General features: G+C 32.0%; 1 protein-coding gene across 3 annotated transcripts in view; it reads right to left on the minus strand.

Moving 5' to 3' along the window:
- Positions 1–21,870, minus strand: part of COL19A1 (collagen type XIX alpha 1 chain) — a 340,055-nt gene that overhangs the window by 215,160 nt on the left and 103,025 nt on the right. Inside the window, exon 11 of one of the 3 annotated variants that reach the window (XM_032275606.1) lies at positions 20,280–20,324. The exons of the other annotated variants lie outside the window; for them this stretch is intronic. Within the exon in view, the coding sequence (XP_032131497.1) occupies positions 20,280–20,324 (45 nt within the window). The remainder of the gene's footprint in view (positions 1–20,279; positions 20,325–21,870) is intronic. 3 annotated transcript variants of the gene reach the window in all.

The raw sequence follows: 21,870 nt of genomic DNA on the forward strand, positions 1-21,870 counted from the left end.
ATATATATATATATAAGTTCAACCATGAACTCTTGTTAGTTATATATCACTTCTCATATATATATATATATAATGTGTAAGTCACATTTTATATATATATATATATATATATATATATATAATGTGTAAGTCATTTAACATTTTACTGGAAGCTATTATTTTTAATGGATACTTTTCTATATATGTTATTTGAAATTAAAAACAACATAATTAACTGCAAAAGTTGCTTTTTTCCTGACTTTGTAGACTGTCTTACTGAAAACAAAAGATTTCCTTATTTTCATTTTTCATGATTAAGCAGGACAAACATATTCAAACGCTAGGTTACTGAAGCAAAGTCTTTAAGTAGAATATGACCTGAAGAATATATGTTTTAACTAGGCCCTGAACTATGTTTTCCAAAGACCCTAAAGGTCCCACTAGACTTGTTATAATCTATTAAATTCAATTTATGTAGGTAGAAAGTCCTTAGATATGCATTTTATGATAATATGCATTTTAAGATGTCCCCGGATATATATTACACACACTACTAGACCATAATGACTATTAACTCAGTAAAAATAATATGCATTTTTAAATGGCCTAAACTTTCAAAGACTCTCAGGAGAGACATTTTTGAGCAAAGTTTTGAAATAAGGAAAATTTCCACAGTTTTTTATACAAAGAAATAGAAGTTTAAGGAATTTCTGAAAACATTCAGCAATGGTAAGGGGAACTTACGTTTTAGGGTCCTGGCTATTTGCATTTATACACAGCTACTTTTTTTTAAGAAGTCCTATCTTCTTATCACCATATCTCTACTTTCCACTCTTGATACTCATTTTAAAGTGGTCCTAATTTTCCTGATTAAGCTATCTCTTCAACAGGCCTGACTGAAGACTCTCTGAGTTGTCTCTCATTCTTCCTCTCCTTTGCAAATGTTGCTGATCTCGCCATTGGACCATAATCCTCTGGATGGCAGGGAGGGTGTTTCTCTTCCGAGGAATGAGTTTTAAAAATTGATGCTGCTGCTTTCATGTTTGGCATTAGTCATTTTCTACTGATTCTCTTAAACTCTCTTCCTTTGAAAGTTAGAATCTCACTACTTAAACAAATGGAATCATTCAGTTAAAGATTCCAAAACCATCCCACACAATAAAACTCATATTGAATACAGTTTTTAACGTTGTACTATGAAAATTTCAATAGGGAGGAATTCAGTTTCAAGTTTTTTTCTTACCCAAGAAAACAATTTTTCCCCTAAAAGACATGTTTTGAGGTGTACTTTATATTGTGATCCCAACCACAACTGGTTGAAAAACATTTTGTACCTAACAAATTAAACCTAATTTTTTTTCCTTCAAATGCTACCAGTTCTTAAATGTAGCTCTTAAATTATACATTTGGTTATTATATTTGCATTAATCACTTCTTTAAAACGAACAAAATGATCAGTCTCCTATGAAACTAGGTTTCAGGCTGGCTAATATCAGTAACTCCACAGCAACATTCAAACACTCAGTGATAGTAGGCTAATGGCTAAAATGCCCCAAAGAAAACAAATAATCTTCCAAGAACTAAAAACACAGCTAAATTGTCATTAAAGCATAAAGTGAAAGCAAAGTTTGGGGGACTTCCATTTCCTTTGCATATGTATTTTCATTAACTTTTTGTGAAGAAACTAGGAGGCAAACATCAGCCACCAAGAGAATGATACAGAAACTTCAGGCAAAAGATTGACAATGAACATAGGTTTCATTTAGCTACAAGACTAAAATTAAGAGAAAAATTAGGGCTTCCTATTTAAGAACAGGATGTAAATATGAATACTGAAAAAATGCTGAAATTATATATCTGACAAAAATTAGGAGGGAGAAGAAAGAGGGTGGCAATAGTCTAAGTCCATTATCTTTTATAATGAGGTGTTAAAAGAGAGTCTTTAAAATCAACTTAAGTTGGCTTTAAAACCAAAATAAGTAACAAAGATAAGCATATTAACAATACTAAGGTAAAGCTAAAAACATATCATTCATTGATGTTGGAGAGTGGCAGGGATGAAAGATGTGGAAATATCTTAATTCAGTCATTCTAAGGAAGGAAATCAACCGACGTTGACTGAAGAAATAGAAACTTCATTATGTTTTATGTAGTTCTCATTATAAATATAACCACTGGAAAAAAATTTAAAATTTTCAGGAGAAACAAAAACAAAGCAATTAAACAAAATAATTAAACCCATAATGTAAAATCTTTCGCAAAGAAACCTTGAGATCCTGTGGCTTTCTAGTGAATTCTTAAAAACGCTTAAGGAAAAATTAATACAGATATTACACATAATCCCTCGGAAAATAGGAAAAGGGGTTCTTCAGTATTCAACTCCTTTTATAAAATGAGCATAACTCTGATAGAAAAGTGTGACAAGAAACTACCAGAAAAAAATTTCTTAAATTTTTTTTTAATAAACATAGATGCAAAAATCCTAAGCATGATAGTAGTAAATTGAATCCACTTATATACAGAAAAAATTATACATTCTGAACAAATGAATTCTATTCTAGGAATCCAAGGGTAGTTTACCATTTGAAAACCAACCATTATAATTCACTACATTAACAGACTAGAAAGAAAATTTTATTACCATCTCATCACATGTGGAAAAAGCATTTTTAAAGTTCAATATTTGAATAATATTCAAAAAATGCAGCAAATTATATTTTTAATATTCTTATTCTGAGAAAGGGTCTCTACAAAAGCCTATAGCACACTTAATGATGAAATACTGAATTTTTTCCCCTTGAATTTAGAAAAAGGACAAGAATGTACACTATAACCACTTCTTTTCAATATTGTAGTGGAGGTCCTAGCCTGTAAAATATGGCAAGAAAAAAAAAATCCAAGAAATAAGATTTGTGAAGGAAGAAGCAGAACTGTTTATTCACAACTGGCATGGTAGTCTATGAACTATTAGAATTAATTAGTCATTAAAGCAATGTGGCTGGACACAGGTCAATGAACAAAAATCAATGTATTTTAATATACTAGAAGCAATTGGAAGTTAAAATTTAAAATTATTCAAAATAGCATTAAAAACATCAAATGCCTAGTAACAAATCTAACAAAAGTCATGTAAGAACTCTACAGTGAAAATTAAAATGCATTACTTACAGGCAATTAAAAAAAAACCTAAATAAATAGATATATTATGGATTGGGTGACTCTATACTATTACAAGGTAAATTCCTTCCTAACATCTATAGATTAAAAGAAAATTCATTCAAAATCTCAGCAAGTTGTGTGTATGTAACTGTGGAAATTGGCATGTTGATTTTAAAACTGATATGAAAATGCCAAGGTTTAGGATACTCAAGATAATCTTAAAGAGCCTGGTGAGGAATTTTTCCTACTAAATACTCACTATAAACATCAGTCATAATATTTTGGCAATATTGTATTGGCAAAAGTGTAGACAAATAGACCAATGCATCAGAACAGAGAATTCTTCATTCCTACCCCCCTTATTTCTTTCTATAACTTCTTTTTTGTTCTTAAATTGCTGCTGCTTCCCCTATTATCCCCACATTGTCATTGTCATTGTCATGATGGCAACAATGATGGCAACAATCCTGCCATTATGTCTGTCATGATCCTCGGTCATTTCATTTGTGTATTATTGTAGCAGCTACTTTGCTGCTTTTCCTATCTTTAATCCATTTCTCTGTGCTTTTCTTCAAATTAAAAAATTACCTAAAATATATATATATAATTTTATATTAATCCTTAAATACATAAAACATATATTTTAGGACAGACTTTAAAATGCTTTCTTTGCAAGACTTGACACAGGCACAAGAACATATACAATGCATATATCTATGTATGCAATATAATATACATTTATACCTATATTTTATAAATATAAAATTTATAAATTTAAAAGTTTATAAATATAAAATACAAAATTAATGAATGTAAAATGTTTTTAAAATATAAAGAATATGTATAATATAATGTAAGTTCTGAAGTAAGACAATAAATCACACTCTTCTCTTCACTTTTTAATTTGTCTTTTACCCCTTCTCTGGATGCCAGACTTTTGCTATTAACTTTTAAGTTTATAAGCATTTTTCCAAATTTTTTCTCCAAACTTATGCAATCATAAATTACACTAGATGCACACAAACATACATGCACAATCAGGATTTTTATCTCTTTTGTTTTAAAAATTGTTTATATTATATACATTTTTCTGTATTTTTTTCTCCCTCAACATCACATTCTACACATCAATTTAGATTACCCAGCACAATCCTAATTTATTCAATAGTTCTATAATACTCTATGATATAGATGTTCCATAATGTATTCAGGTGTTTTCTTGTTAAAGACACTCACTCAGTTTCAGTTTTCTGTACCTACAAAACATCAGTATATTCCACATTGGCAAAAACTCTGTATTGTTTGTTTTTTGTATATCTAACAAGTAATACTGTGTTATAACATTTATGTGTCAACTCTGTGTGAGCACTGTTCTAGGAACTCAGCAAATGCATGAATTTAACAGAATTTGTGTTAGGAGTTGTATCAAAGCTTTATACCACTTTAAAAAAATAAAGGCCATCACATGCATGTAATATAGTTATAAAAGTCAGATTTTCAAGAAGGCAATTTATAAGTAAAAAGATTATGCTTTTTTTTTTTTCATTTTTGAATGGATGTTACCCAGCTGCTTTCTAAAAGGGACTGTAGCTCCACACATACCACTAGCAATGTATGGGAATGTCTTTGTCCTTGAATCACATCCAGCAACAGGTGGCAGGCCAATGGGTATAAAGCCAAATCTCATAATTGCTTTAAATTACATATCACTGACTACCACTGAATCTGAGCCTTATACATGTTTATTAGCATTTGAATTTTTCTCTTTAGTAAGCTGCCTATTGACACATTTTGTCCATTTGCAAAAACTGAGTTGTCTTTTCTCAGTTATTAAAAACTCTCTGGAAAGTACAAATATTAATTGGTCATCTACTAATTATATTTTATCAGAACAATTATTTCCTAATTAATTTTGAGTATGGCTCTTTACCACTGAAATATTTAATTTTTATATGTCCAATATATCTATCTTTTACTTTACAGTCTCTGGATTTCAAATCTTGGTTAGATATACCCCTAATTCTGGATTACACAAATGCAAAGTATTTATTGCTTTGTTTTGATTTTTACATAAATCATTCATTTATCTGGCATTTATTTTTATATAGGATATAAAATAGTTTTCACATGGATAGAGTAGTGCCGATAAATCTATGGAATAATCCACCTTTACAAACAAATAAAAACACAAAATTTGTTAAATTAATGTCATATAACTTCTGAGGTCAATATCTAAATCCTCAGGTTTAGTCAACTATCTTTATTCTACACGGTACAATATTTATTTTGTTACTGTGACATTATAGAATGTTATAATGTGGTAAAACAAGTTCACACTAAATTTCTCTTTCTCAAAAAATGTTTGACTATTTTCAGTTATTTATTTGTTTATATAAACTTTAAGAAATTTTACCAACTTGAAAACAAAATTTAAAACATGTTGGAATTCCTGTTTGTACTGCATTACATTTACATATTAATTTTGAATTGCTGAACTTTTAAAGTTATCATTTTAAAGAAAATGGTATCTACATACATTCATTTAGATTTTATTTGATGTCCTTTGATTTTGTTTGTATACCATCTTGTCCCTTTCTTATTCATATTTTCCCAAAATTCTTATTGTTTTTACTACTTACATTAATGGAACATTTCCCATTATATTCCTAGGCAATAAGGCTAAAATAAATTTTTACAATATATCTCTGGTATCTAACCAATTACTCAAATTATATTTTTTAATAGAAAAAAGTCTTTCTCCCAAAGTCTCTTAACTTTTTTACCTATAGAGTCAACTTATTACTAAAAAGGATAGTTTATCTATTTTTTTCTAGTGCTACACAGGTTACTTAATTTTCTTGTGAAGTAATGATTATGGCAATTTTATCTCCTTAGGTCTTAATTCCGCATATTTCATTTTTAATCTAGTTTTGCCTTTTTAAGAATAGTATTTGCTATTGGGTTTTAGTAAAAATATTTCATCAATTCCTATTTTATGTGAAGATCTTATTAGGAGTGAATATTGCCTATTATCAAAAGCTTCAGCATCTACTGATGTAATCATTTACCTTTTGTGGTTTAATTGGCTGATGTATTATGTTGATATATATGTAATTTCTCAACATGAATCCACCTTGACTTCATAGTATTATCCTACTTGATCTTTCTTTCGCTGAATGGTTGAATTCTATTTGGTAATATTTTATTTAAAAATATTTTTATCTATATTAATAAAGTTATATTTGAAAAATTAGATTTAGTATTAACATTTTGCTGACTTCTTGAAGGCTATGTATCTTTCCTTTAAACTAGAATAGTTTAAATAACACTAGCTACATAAAACCCTGCTGAGAAATCCAATTAGTCCTGGTGCTTTATTTAACGGTAGATTTTGAATCACCTCTCCAGTTTCTTCCACAGTAATTACCGTCATCATATTTTCCAGTTATTCTTGTAAAATTTTTATATGTTTTGAAAAAATCACCCATTTTCTCTAGGTTATCAAATTTGTTTCTTTCAAATTACACATAAAATAATAGTCTCTCAGAATTCTTTAAGTCCATCTACTACCTGTGGTCAATTTTTTTTCTTATTCCTAGCTTGTCTAATTTCCATTTTCTATTTTCTGTTTCCTTAATTGAATAATTGAATTTTATGTATTCATTTACTTAGTCATTTATTAAACCTCTGTTTGAATTTGTTTTTTGTATTTGTTTGCCCTTTCTACAATTTTTAAAATTTTCTGTTTCAATGATTTTAGTGACTATATTTATTACTTCCTCTCTGCCGTTTTGTCTGGGGGACTATTTATTATTATTACATAAGATAAAATATATTTCCTTTATTTTTATATTTCCTTCTTTATAATAAACAAATTTTACACTATATATGTTCATCTTCATTATAGCTTTTGATATGATCCATACGTTTTGATATAAAGTATTTTTCCTGTGCATTGATTTTCATGAATTTCCTTTTCATTATCTCTTTGGTTCCAGGGTCATTTAGGACTGTTTTCTTCATTTATTGGTTTCTTTACTATTCTTTATATCAAAGAATGAGTCTTCCAAAATGTCTACTTTTCAATTTAAGGTGTTTTGTTTCTTTTTTTTGTCCAAAGAATTATAAATTTTTCAAACTGTTGCAGGAACATATAAAAACATTATCTGTTGGATAAAATGCAAAACATTATCTCTTTGTGTCTGTCTGTCTGTCTCTCTGTGTGTGTGTGTGTGTATATATATATATATATATATATATATATATATGTATATGTATATCTACCAACAGATATACCTCAACCTAACTAGAGATACAGCAAAGGCTTCAGTTGCCAGCTCATCTGTACCTGAAATTCTTACTCCTCTTTGCAGGAATCAAAAGGGAATGACAGCAAGGCCTGCTGTTGACTCAAATACTGATCAGTTCACAGAGGTAACACATATAGGATCACTGGGGATTCCTGTGACAATTTGAGAAGCAAGATCACAGCAAGAGATGAGATTTCTAGCTAGTAAGTTACTGAAATTTAGATCAGTAAAATGTTGTGGGGTTTTTTTGTTAATATGACCGTGACTTTTTATTAGCAGGCAAAGCAAGAAACTTACCACTTGTTATTGATGATCAAATATTAAATCTTGTTTGATTCATTAAAGAAATGGCTACATTTCATATTGTTCTTTTCTTTCTTAATGAAGGACAGAATAAAATAGTTTGAATTAAGTTGCTTTAGGAAGTTAACTAGCAAAATATACCTAGATAGAGGCCACATCTATTATCCCCCATTAGATTAAAATGTTCAGTTTCTATAAATTGCAAGAATAATGAAAACAGAAAGTTTCAGAAATTCCTGGGAAATGCCAAGCAAAAAGCTTAACTATATTCTTACCTAAGCCAGCCTGAACCTTTCAAAGGAATGTCAGCCTCTAATCTTTTGTCTGGTGGCTTCAGCTGGGTTTTTTAGTAAGAGGATTCCCTCGACGTTTTGGTCAGGAGGTACCCCTACCAGGGAAGAGTGAGCTAAGCATGACATCACCTGAATGCTCAGAGGCATCCTCTTGATGTTATTTCCTGGCAATTGTATCCCTTGGGTGTTTTGTCTGAAACTGTGACTCAGGCAGTTTTTAAGTCCTTTTGTTTTTCTCTCTGGTGGTCGCTGGTTTTCTTTTTGTCACACAAGATACTCCATCTGGTTCCTTAAGTATCTCATATTTTGTTCTTACTCTATACCTTACAATGAACTGTTTCATTTGCCTCTTCTGTGTTCTGGAGAACTCTTACCTATGCTTCAGCACTCACTAAAGAACCTTACTGAACCTTATTTACCCTCTCCTCTTCCTTCCCACAGGTCCTATACAAAACATTATCAAGCACTTAATATATTTTGTCTCTTTCATATCTTCTACCCTAGTGCTGAAAACAATATCTGGTTAAAAAAAAAAGTGGGTCCTAAGTGATTAAATAAATGGATGACTGAATAAACAGATGTATTCTAAAACCCAGCATATGTTTGGAAGACATTCAGTATCATATTGGGTTACAGTTGGTATCAAAATATTTTGAAAATAAACTGAAGGCCTTGTAATTCACTAATTGTGGCTAACCACCCTTGAGACCAAGATAGACATTAAGATAGGAGAGGATAGATTAAGGGCAGATAACTAAGAGCTCACGGAAATTAACCACTGAGATGAACCTCTGAGAATCTTGGAGGAAAGGCCTAGACACACTAATGCTTGCTCATTTAAAAAATATATATGAATGATGAGGAAGTTTCACATTAATTCCTAGCAAAATTCTAGATTTAATTATTAAACAAATTGGTTTTGAACTCTTAGTAAAGAGTAAGATGATTATCAGTAGGAAATACCATGTCAGAAAACAAAAATCACGTGTTACGAATTTGGTTTATTTAATTCAGTAAGACATTTAATAAAGTTGTTTGGGGTGTGTTTGATCAATGTTGGTTAAATTTTAGTGAGGTAAATAAATAAGTAGTTAAATAAATATGCTAATTCTACCTTCACTTCTATTAGGCCATCACCCATAAAAACAGAACTCTAGTGGTATGTCACAGTGCTGTATTCTGGTCATGTCTTATCAAATATTTATATTAGTTACTCAAGGACCTAGAGTTTATGTCTACAAAATTCAAGGACCTAGAATTCATATCTACAGAGCTGATAAAAGGTTACTATTGAAATACATGCCAGAATCAAAAGTTAAAAGTTAACTAATAGAAACGCTAGGCTTAAATTTCCAGAATAAAGTCAGCATACATAAATGTAAATGCTTAAATTTTGACTCAAGAAAATAACTATATATTCTCAAAGTCACTCTAGCTCTAAACATGTGTGATTCCAGATCTAACCTAGTCTCACTCTCTCCTTTTACAGGTGAAGACATTGAAATAGCCACGGGCAACTACGAGCTATCCAGGAGCCAGGATGAAGACCCAGCTACACTAAATCCAAGTTCCTTCATTATATTAAACTGCCTAAATGAATCACTGCTCAAAACACTAGAATAATTCTATCCATTTCTGAGCATTACACTAACAGTCCACTGATGAATTATGACATCTCAAGATGAGGACTATGAGGAAGACAAGGGATCCATAAGCACTGATCCATGAAGCACAGTGAGACACTCACTCAAAACTGAGATACTTACATTAAAATGTTCAGGAGAATGCATCTTCATGTTTAGGAGACAGTTTAAGAAGCTGTCTTAAACTCCCCAAAAGATGGTCAGTCATTTGGAAGAATACATAATCTGAGAAAGCATTGTTGTAAAAGGTTAGAACTGGGATAGATTGGTCAAAATAATAGGGAATAAATTTTGGCTTAAAATAAAGAAGTTAGAATTGTCTGTTAACATTAATGAGCACAGCCTGGTAGGCCACCTGTCAAAATCCGGAAAAAGGATGAAAGTCAATTTAGATGATTTCCTAACTTTCTGCTAACTTAAGGAAGAACCCTTGATTTGATCTGTGATAACTAGGTGCTTTATGTGCCCCATCCTTGTAGTTCTTACCAAGACATGAACTCCATGATTCATCTGTACACACAAGTAAACCTTAAGTGGGAGGCAGGATTACTATCAGTGAGCCCCTGGAATGCAGCCAGCTGAAGCCATCTGTATTGCCACACTCCTCTCCAGGGCTGGACAAGTGCAGGTACTTAAAATAACATTCCACAAAATGTTTGCCCAAAGCATTATCGCTTTACCATTTTGTCTTGAGTTTTGATCACATAAAACGATTAACAGCAGAAAATGAGGAACAATAAGGAAAAATGAAAAAAGACAAAGCAAATGTTCATTGATTTCTGTCTTGTTTCATTGATCCTTTACTGATATTAGAACAGATCATTGATGGGGATGTTCTTAAAGGAGATTGTAAGGATTACCAAGGAAAATAAAAACCAATGATAATTTTTTAAGAGATTAGACTAAGAAGCAATAGACAATCATAGTCTAGACAGTAACTTACAAAACAACTAGTCATTGTACAACATCCACTTGGAACAGCAGCTGCACTAGCACCTCTGTTTTCTGTGCAGTGGAATTCTGCTATTTCAGTCTGGTAGGACACACTTGTTCAGCAATTCCTATAAAGTGAATTGCTTTTACATTGATTGTGAAAGAAGTTCACATGCCAGTAGCTTCTAAATAAAAAATAACACACCTGTCGTGTGATATTTGGTGACATTGAATTAATTATCTTTTTATCATTTGGAATGTACCTCCAACAAAGAGAGTTGGTTAATAAAACATATTTATTAACTGAGATTTACTAAAAACAGTTAGAAATTATGAATATTTTATTATTGTATTAAGCAGAAACAATTGATTTTTAAATCCATTCTGTTTTTCTTAATTTTAAAAAAACCACATCTTTTTTTTTTTTTTTGTACACTAAAAACCCTGTTTGTATAAACCTCACACCAAATGTAAGGGTTGCCTTTACCTCGATTCTTAATGTAAACTCAGTTGCATTCAGAAATGCTCAGGGACAGTGGTGGTGAGGGACTGCCTAAGACATCTATTCCTTGTTTTTGAATACAAAAATACTCGAAAAAAATGAAAGAAAGTAACCTGAAGTGGAAATCAGGCTTGATGGGAGGAAAGTCAAACAAGTGGAAAGAAAGCAGTGGGGGTGATGAGATGAATGAGAAGCTGAGGACAAGGAGCCCAGCAGAGAGCAGAGGAAGTTGAGTCTATGGCACAGGTAGATCCTAAAAAGGAGAAAGGGGAGACCAAAAGCTAATAGTAGATACCTGAGGCAGCTCCAGAGCCTGGAGTAAAGAAATAGGATAAACGGAGTAAAGGTCAAAATAAAAGCAAAATGTAGAGACACTGTAAAACCACCCTTTTATACTTAGCACTGATAAGGAGAAACTATCAAAAGTCAAGTTGCCTTAATCATGATATAAATGAGGATCAAGGTTTTTCTATTTATTCTTTGTGACCCCAAACTTTCATATTTATTTGTCCTTAAATTACATAAAACAGTGAGTGAATAAATTTCTTTAACAAAACCAACCTCGGTTCACTACAGTCAATAGCCCAACATTCCACTGTAATTGGAAACTAAAATTATGACACAGGAGCCAGTAGACAACATTTAACATTACTACTAAATTCAAAAAACATTATAATATCTGGTATTAAAATAACGATATTTTCTTTTGTAGAATAATGAGCTAAATAGTGCCTGCCAAAAGGCAATGTGATTCACAAATAATAAAAAATGGAAATATATTAGGTTAACCAATTTTTCCTGTGTAAATTTTAGTATACTATTAAATATATTAATGTTTTATATATTGTCTTTGAACACAGTTCTAAGGGTCATACATGTAAAATTAATTTTTATCCCTAGCTATATCTCACAAATGTAATAGTAGGAGTCTGAAAATAAATAGGGTAAATACCGAATTGAATGCATCAAGATAATAATTATTAAATACTTCAGGGGGCTGAAAAGAAACACTACTTAATTTTGCCTATACTACTTTCCTGCAGTAATGAATTAGTTAATTGAATACTTTTACATGCCAGGCATTTGATTGAGTGTTAGAGATAAAAACATATACAGACAGACATGGTCTTTGCTTTCCTGAAGCTTCTACTCTATTGGAGAAATAAAAACAAACAAAAACCTCATGTCAGTACATTTATAATTATAAATTGTGGTAAATGCTATAAAGGTGCAGTGTAGTGTAAAGGGTACAATGAGAAATTATAACAGAGGGAGCAGACTTTGGAGATCTTGGAGAGTCAAGAAAACCTCCAAGAAAATGACTTTTAAGAGGTGGTAAGTGGACAGAGGGAAGCTTAATGAAGGGGAAAATATTCAAAGCAGTGAAGACACTGATGGACAGCTGTTGAGTCAGGAGAGTGCCTGGCATATTCAAGGTACTGAAACAAGGTTGGTGTGGCTGGAATAGAAGCAGAAAAGGGGAATGTGGGAAGAGATGAGTTCTGAGAAGCACGTCTGCGTCCAGCTGTGCAGGACCTTATGGGATTCAGGATTTTAACCTAATGGGAAACAACTAAACTGTTTTAAAAATAGAAGCCACATGAATAGCTTTGTAAAGATGCATCGGGCTATAATTTGGAGAATGGATGAGAAAGAGTGAAGTCAGGGAGATTAGTTAGGAGGTGACTAATGATTATGCTTTGGTGACATTGGGGTAGATGGAGAAAAAGAGATTTAAACTATAATTTGGAAGTAAAATGGACATTGGTCAGGAATTCCAGAATACTGTTAAATAATAGCAGTTACATCTTTGTCTTATTCTTTATTTTAATGGGAATTCCTTAAAGACGATGGCTTAAGTCTGACATTTCTTAGGAAGTATATAACATTTGAAATTCTCTGTATTAATGAATTTAGTCTGTGCTTTTCTTTTGGGTCCTAGCTTGTTCAAGAGTATTTTCTGCCAAGGACCTTATGATTGCTTTGGATTTTGGTATAAAGTCTTCTTAAATAATCCACACCCTCTCCAGCTACTGTCCTGTGGCTGTTGTCCTCTTCACAGCTAGTTCTTGCAAGGGTTTTACTGCATGTTGTCTTTATTGGTCACCTGTAATTTAACTCTTCAGCAAACTCCAACCTGGCTTCTACTGTCATTATTCTATCAAAATTATTTTGCTAAAGTCACCAACGACACAAATAGGAAAACATATTTAACAAATGTTGTTAAATTTCTAACAACAAGGGAATGCTCAGATAAAATATTACATATCTATATAGTGAAATATTATGCAGTCATTAAAATAATACTTTAAAAGACTAATGTTTATAAAATATTATAGCCCTTTATAGTTATTCTCCTTTTATTTCTCTCTCTCTCTCTCTCTCTGGACATTTTACTTTTTCTATAACTACTAGTAAGTGATGAAACAACAGAGGGTTAAACATAGTTCACATAAATTAGAGTGATTCATGAGCACCTTAAGGAATTAGGAAAATAACACACAATCTGTAATGACTAGCATTAAGCCTCTGCCTTGGCTGTGGGATTACCATCACTCTTTCCCAATTGCCTGCTACCATGGATAATTGAAAGTTGGCATGGTTACTCCCACACCAATTATCATTGGCCACAGGTAAATTGCTATGATTTTAAAAATCAGTTATTATTTCGCTCCTTCTGTTCTCTTTAGTTTTTAAGTCAACTGTTGAATCAAACAAGTATCTCCTTCCTAAAAATTGCAGAAGTTTACTTTACACATTGCTAGGATAAAGGAAACAACTGTATAAAATGCTGATGTTCAGTAGAACTCTGCAAGGTGAACCAAGAAGAATTCATAGGAAGTAAGGTAACAGGACAACAGTTGCTTCGGCATGATGATGGGAAAGTGCTATATTTATAATAACAGTATTTAACATTCGTGAATTAGTTTTGAATACTAGGCATAATCACCAAGAAGCTTTAATCATAAAATCCTAAAATAAATTTCAACTTGGACTTGTTTTTTCCATTTATTCTAGTATCAGTTTTAATTTAGCTAAAATTAATAAGTACATGATGGTATGTAAAGGTACAAAACCATTCCTTGGTTTAATTACTTGATATACTGTGTTTCTCTTTTCCCATTCTAATTAAGATTTTTAAAATAATATTTTCCTATTACCCATAAAGTGCGTCTACCATTTCAAATTCAAAATATGTTTTGATACAGTCTCCAAATCCCATTATATAAACCTAGCTTTAAGAATTATACTTTAGGTGATGGGAGAAAAAGAAAAATGAAATAAAGTTGATAAATCTGTTTAACCTTTCTACTCTACTGTTAATTTTAAATACAATTTTATATCATTTGTGTTAGATTTATTACAAAATATCCCCTTTTTTCACCCTTCCATATATTTATATCCTTTGCAATGTGTCTATGCAGCTTCTCTTATCAAGAGGTAGAATCTATTTTACTACTCCTTGAATCTAGGCTGGGTTTGGGACTTGCACTGGCCAATAGAACATGGTGGAGGTGGGGCATACTAGCTCTAAGCAAGGAAGCTAAAGAGGCTTTATGTGCTTCTGCTTACTCTTTTTGGATCCCTGCCTTCACCTTGAGGACAAGTCCAGCATAACCGCTGGAAGATGAGAGATCGTCTGGAGTAGAAACATGTTGTCTAGCAGAGGCCAAACTAGCCCAACCATGCTCAGCCAACCTGGCAACTGAAAAGAGATATACACTCTTACCCCAGAATCTGCTGGGGATTGGTTCCAGGACTCCTGCTGATAACAAAGTCCATGGATGCTCAAGTCTCTTATATAAAAGGACATAGTTTTGGCATATATCCTCTCACATACTTTAAATAATCTCTAGTCCTCTTATAATACCTAATACAATGTAAATATTATGCAAATAGTTGTTAGACTGTATTTTTTTATTTGTGTTATTTGTTATTGTTGTATTGTTATTTTCAATTTTTATTTCTCTATATTTACTTCTGATTAATGGTTGGTGAATCCACAGATGCAAATTCCCTGGATGCATAACCTGCAGATAACAAAGGTGAATTGTATGAATGAACTTAGATGAGATCAACTGAGATCAAACAAATCACTGAGCTAAGCCTACTGTAAATTTCTAAATGATAGAATCACAAGCTAAATAAATGATTGTTTTAAGGCATTAAGTTTTGGGATGATTTGTAACATATCAGTAGCTAAATACTATATCCTCCTGTCTTTTATTTACTTATTCATAAGAAAAATTAGGAACTAATATCACACAAATAAAAATATATAATAATTCAGTCAAATTAATTTTTGTCAAAATATTAAGATTTTATATTATTTTTTATATATTGGCTGTTGAGGATATTAACATTTATTGAACATTTTTAATTCACTGGCACTCATTTAATTCCTACAATCATTCTATAAGATAGAAATTAGCTTCATTTTATAAAAAAGGAAACTATAATAAAAAAATCTAGGAACATATCCAAGGTCATACAGCTGGCATTACAGAGCTGGACTGGAACACAGAACACAAAAGTATGTGAATCCATTTATTTTATAATATGTCACCAACACTTTGAAAATAAACATCAAGTCTAGGCTGTTTTGGGAGTGGTACTCCAGAAACTAAGAATGTACATTCCCTGTTAAGTGATCTAGACTCTACCCCAGAATGTTCTGAATAATTGTTTACATATATTATATAAATCCTCTTTTGGGCTTTTTCTCACTCAATACCAAATTTTAAGTGGCCAAAAGTCACAGCCACTCATTCAAATTCTCATGTTCTATGTGTAATTACCATAACAACAACTGAATGAAAATTGACTAAAGTGAAAAGATTTTTCAGTGTAAAGGTCCTGATTTATTTAAAGTCATAATTGTTGTTTCTAGTAGCAAATGATCACTATTGACTTTCTGAGTTACTATAATTTCATGATATTTAATGCTAGAAGTCAATATTTTAGTAAGTTACTGGCAGGTGACATAATTTATTTGCGGTACTAGTATAAAAATAGTCTGCTTTTCTAACTTTTGTTGTTACAAGTTAAATACAAAAGTTAAATCTATCAGAAATAAACGAACAAAATGCTACCAAGTAAATTATCCAACATGCTTATGAGCCTGTCATTTATATATTAGGACTATATGAGACATATCATAGTTGCTGATATATTTTTAATGCTGAAAACAAAAAACAACATAATAAAAGAATAAATTCACTGCTGCTGTTTTTAATATGCATTTGATAAGAAACCAATATGAATGATTAACCTATGAAATAGGTAAGTGAAGCTAGTAAGCATTTTCCATTCCTCCTATCACATTGCCAAAAGGTGGCATATAAAATTAGTGCTAATAAAATCAACACTAATGCAATCAGCACTAAGCCTAAATATATTTTACTTTAGGCTGGCTTACAAAAATTTGAATTATGTCATATAAAAATTAGCTGATGTTGACTGATGATAAAAGAAATACAAATGTTTAAATCATGACTTAATTATAAATAACCCCAGGTAGTTTTGGGGTAGTAAAATATACATGTCCTTTATGCTAGGTTATAATAGACATTTTAATAATTATATTCATTTGAATATTACATTTTGTACACAATCTTATAATAATGTAGAGTTAAATAAATCAACTAGGAATACGGGTCTGTGGAATGCTTTTCTAGTGGATTCTGTCAGGTAAAAAATATTTGCGACCACTATAAAACCAGAGTAATAAATATTTAAACACAGTTTTCTAATTTAAATACATATCTCATATGGCATTTTAGGACCTAGATTATACTTTGGTAAAAAGAAGACAGTAAAAAAATCACAAGTCACTGCAAATTTACAACTAGTTTTCCAACAACAGTTTCAAGAGATGAGTTAAAGCAGGGACCGTATGCACTTGTTAGTTTTGTGCTTGCATTTATTGTTATTAGTGTAACCCAGAGTAGAAGAAAAGATCAGCAATTGAGATTATCAAAATAGATGATGCCCAGAAGCCTAAACAAGAGAAATCAACACCTTGCTGAACCATGGACTCTCACAGCTGCAGAATATGCCACATGTTGGATGCTTTCTACCTCTCCTTCAGTCTTATGGTTCACAAAGAAATGCACATCTGATTGTTCTTTTCTTTTCCTCAAACTTAAGAGGCCCTCAAGAGACCAGATAACTTTAATTCCCCAAATGGAAAAGTTCCACACCAGCAGAAGCATCTTAGATCCTGGTAAGAATTTGCTACCATATATGTGCAAGTTAAACATCACTCTTCAATGAACCACAGTTGACTATACTTCAGGTAATAAAACAAGAAAAGTAAAGTATAAGTAGCAGTTACCACTGGATGTTTCTCGCCATAAAATGATATTTAACAATAGGTTCTGCAGTTAAGTTTAACTCTGAGAAAATTAGTTCTTAAACTTCAAGTTAGTCAGAGCTTGAGTGACAACATAAAATAATCACTATTTTAAAAGCAAACTAAATTACATGATTTGAAGCAATTACTTTAAAATATTGAATGGTATAATAAGGCAGATATTTACATTTCATTTTCTATTTGCTTCTTCTTTTATAAATGTAACTAAGTAATATTTCTATCTTCACAAGGACATAAAGTAAAAGCTCGGGGTTGAGGAGTGAAAAGCACTTGAATGAACCCTTGCTAAATGGTCTTTTTCTAACGTAATGTAAGAGCTTAGTTCATGTATTTACATTTGGTTACATAACAAGAGTTTGACAAAATAATTGCTGGGAAGGCTGATAGATATTATGGGGATAACTGTTATCTGAGGATTGAACTCTATGTTTTGTTTTTAGTAGCACCCTGCGCTACTTTTGCACCAATCAAAATGACATAAGGGTTATTACATGAATCTTGCATCTAACTATAAATCATCTAAATTAGGATTCTTATTCAAGGTACATACTGTCTTTTCTGTTTGATGTTTTATTCTTTTCTAATATATTTCAATCATTCTACAAACATATTTTTACCTTGTGGTGAAATTGACTATTCGAATGCAACAGTTAATAGATATGAGGAACCAGAAGGAAAATCCTTGAAGCCAGATGTGGTGAATGGTTTTCTTATGCATTATAGCCTGTGAGAATCTATTTATTATTGAGCTATACCAATTATGTATATAAACTTTCAAAACAGCTACTAAGACTTTAGTGTATTAGTGACTTTAAATTACAGAGAATGAATCTGTTTTCACTTATTCACTACTTATTCCTACAGGTAAAATCCCACTTAATAAATCAGGAATATGTATAAACAAAGCATTTATTTGAAGACATGGCTTTCCAATGACTGTTATTCTAAAGCAAAAATGTTCAAGGGGTTTCTAAGAAAAGAGATTCACCTTAAAAATAGTCATCATTTAATGAAATGATCTCTAAAAGTATGATTATGATAAAGCCATTATTTTCTCTTTCTGAGTTCTGTGAAGAAAAGTAATTATCATGTAGTTTGTAACATATGTAATTTGTCTTATAATAGATGCTCATTCTCTCTGTAAATACTTACTGAAAAAGCAAATAACTGATCATTGGCAAGAAAGCTAAATACAAGCAATACTGTCTAATTTGAGATTATTCTCTTTTCTAGCTATCCTCTGGCCATATAATTCCATACATACACTTGATGTATGCAAGAGTTACAAAACAAAAGAATGATATATTTTTTGTTTTTTAAAAAAACAAAACAATTTTTGAAATGAAAAATGATTCAAATGTTTATCTGAAGGAAAAGTTTGGATAAGCAAGCGTTCTATTCTCTGTACTTTCTTTCTTTTTTTTTTTTTTTTTTGAGACGGAGGTTCACTCTTGTTACCCAGGCTGGAGTGCAATGGCGCGATCTCGGCTCACCGCACCCTCCGCCTCCCGGGTTCAGGCAATTCTCCTGCCCCAGCCTCCTGAGTCGCTGGGATTACAGGCACGCGCCACCATGCCCAGCTAATTTTTTGTATTTTTAGTAGAGACGGGGTTTCACCATGTTGACCAGGATGGTCTCGATCTCTTGACCTCGTGATCCACCCGCCTTGGCCTCCCACAGTGCTGGGATTACAAGCTTGAGCCACCGAGCCCGGCCCTATTCTCTGTACTTTCAATAGAAAGCTGTAAATGTCTAAAACAATGATTGCTTAAATATTTTCACTATCAAATGACTTTCAGTAGTTATTTACTAAAATAGAATACTCTTAACATTAGAATACTCTATTAAAATACTCATAGAATACTCTATTAAAATTAACCACCTAGAATTTAGTTTTCTAAGTAGGTGACTTTAAATGACAGCACTTAGATTAGCGGGATGGCTTCCGCCTTTGGTCCCTCAAGATCCACTGTCCACTCTTATCCACCTACTCTGGACTTCAGGAGGCTGAGCCTTACAGGATTCCTCCATCCCACTGGCTCTCAATTTGGTTTGGCAGGTGGGGTCTATACCAGCTGAGGGCTAGAAGATAGAGGGATGGAGTAATTTATTGCCCTGGCTCCTCCTTTATGTGCCTACCTTGGTTTGAGTGCTACCCTCAGCTCCTGTCTCTAGCCTTCACCACAGTTTTCTCTGCCTCTGGGTCTGGTAATCATGTGGGGTTTAAGGAGTCTGCTGTAATCTGAACTGGGATACTGTACAATGCTTGTGGTTTTCTTATACCTTGCCCACACTTTTTAAATCATGCCTTTATTAAACTCTTTTAAGGTATTCCAGTTTTAGTATGGCATCTCTTTTCTGTGGGATCCTGACTTTGACAATTAGTTGTTCTTATTTATTCCTTCAGGAAAAAAATTCCACTGATAAAACAGGTATACATATAAACAAAGCATTTATTTAAATAATTGGATACTTAGTAAGTAAACAATTTCATAATATAAAAATCTAATGTTTTATCAATGTTTAAATCATTTCCATATCAATAAAACAAATTTAACTAGAAATATTTAACTATTAATACCATCCAAATAAGTTTAGAAAGGTTTCTAGCAATCATTAATACATTTATTCTACCTTAACTGAAGCAAATGTTTTAGTTATGTCTATAAAATTATTGAAGTGCTTTAGGGAATGCACAAAACAAGTTAAATATTCTATTTCAAAACATTTTCAAGAACACAATTTACTTTTACAGATGTGACTGTAAAAAGAGATACTTACCTTTTCACCAGTTTCTCCTTTGCTGCCTTCAAAACCTTGCTCTCCCTGTAGAAGAGTAATATGATGTGTATAGTAATAAAAATAATACTATAACATGTGCAATTTTTACAATAAAAATGATGTTTCTAACAATGAAAAATCAGTAATTATAAATAACCACTTCTAACATGTAAGCTCTAAACCAATATTGTTACATAAGATTTAAATGTTTCTAAATTCTAAAGGAATGATTTTCTAGGGTATAAGCTATAGCTTCACAATTTCCAAGGCAATTTAACCTTGATAAGCCTGAATTTTCTCAGGAATAAAATAAGCATGATAATACTATTTTCCTCAATGGCTTGTTTTGTGAATTTGATGCATCCTCATAGTGCCTGGCAAAGACTAAGTTAGCCATTATTATTATTATTTCTTTTACTAGATTTAGTGGAAACAGCCTTCTTAGAAAGCTGACTTCTATGGAATACCATTCTGATGAGTGTCTCATGATGAATGAGTTCAGGTTTGAACCCTTGGGTTCTGGCTCTACCTTCAACACCAGTGCTATGCTTTTTCCTATCCACTGTCCTGGCTCAGTCACAGAAAGAGGATTGGTGCTTGGACAGCTGCTGGCTCTCAATTACCATATTTATTCTAAAAGGTATAAGTCTCCCTTTCTTCATCTACATTCTCTCTGATCTGACAGGCTTATTTCCCTCCTTAACTGATGTTTCATTCATACATTCAATAAAAGTTCATTGAGTGCCTTGTACATGTCAGGCACTCATGACAACATAGCCAGAAAGTGAATGTTGGGGATGGGTCATGTACATCTCTCTACCCATGGTGGGCCTTGAGCATAAGAAGCATTTAGCAAGCATTTCTTGAGTGTACAGAGACAAGAGATAGAGGGTTTCTGATCTGTAGTATTTTCTGTAGTGCCTCAACAAGATGACCCTTGGTATATAAAATTCCTATTAATTATATGAAAGGGAATGCCAGCTTTTTACTATATATATATATGTAGAAATCTACATGCATAGATACATATTTAGTTTGTATGTTATTTTATATATATATATCTCCACATAATTGCATATATGTAAATTATTATGTAATTAAATAGTATTAGATAATATAATTTGATGATTAAACAATACATTTGTAAGTGTGTGTGTGTCACATGCATATAATTAAATAATTATTTTTGCTTCATCTACCCAAAAAGTCACCAAGAAAGAATATATGCTAGTTGTTAGGTATTGCTTTTTATTACTGAATGCATGGTCTACATTTTTTCCACCTTTTTTCCTAAAATATAAACTTTAACTTGATCTGTTAATTCAAGCTGACACTGAAGCTGCTAAACGCCTCCAGTACATCAGCCACAATGTCAGCATGATGCAGCCACCACAAACAGCTGCTGGAAAGTCCAAAACTATTTCCCAGCAGATAAATCTGCACATCCCTTGGCTTGCAACTTGACTCGCAGATGCAGCACATGCTGTATCAATGGGTTTTGTCTAGACCTGCTGTGAAGAAATTCAGAAGCCTGCCATTTTATTGCTGCCAGTTCAATCTTATTATCTTTTTTGGGCCAAGTAAATAAATT

This window comes from Sapajus apella, unplaced genomic scaffold, assembly GCF_009761245.1.
Source record: "Sapajus apella isolate SASKATOON/1434 unplaced genomic scaffold, GSC_monkey_1.0 scaffold6, whole genome shotgun sequence".
Lineage (NCBI taxonomy): Eukaryota > Metazoa > Chordata > Mammalia > Primates > Cebidae > Sapajus > Sapajus apella.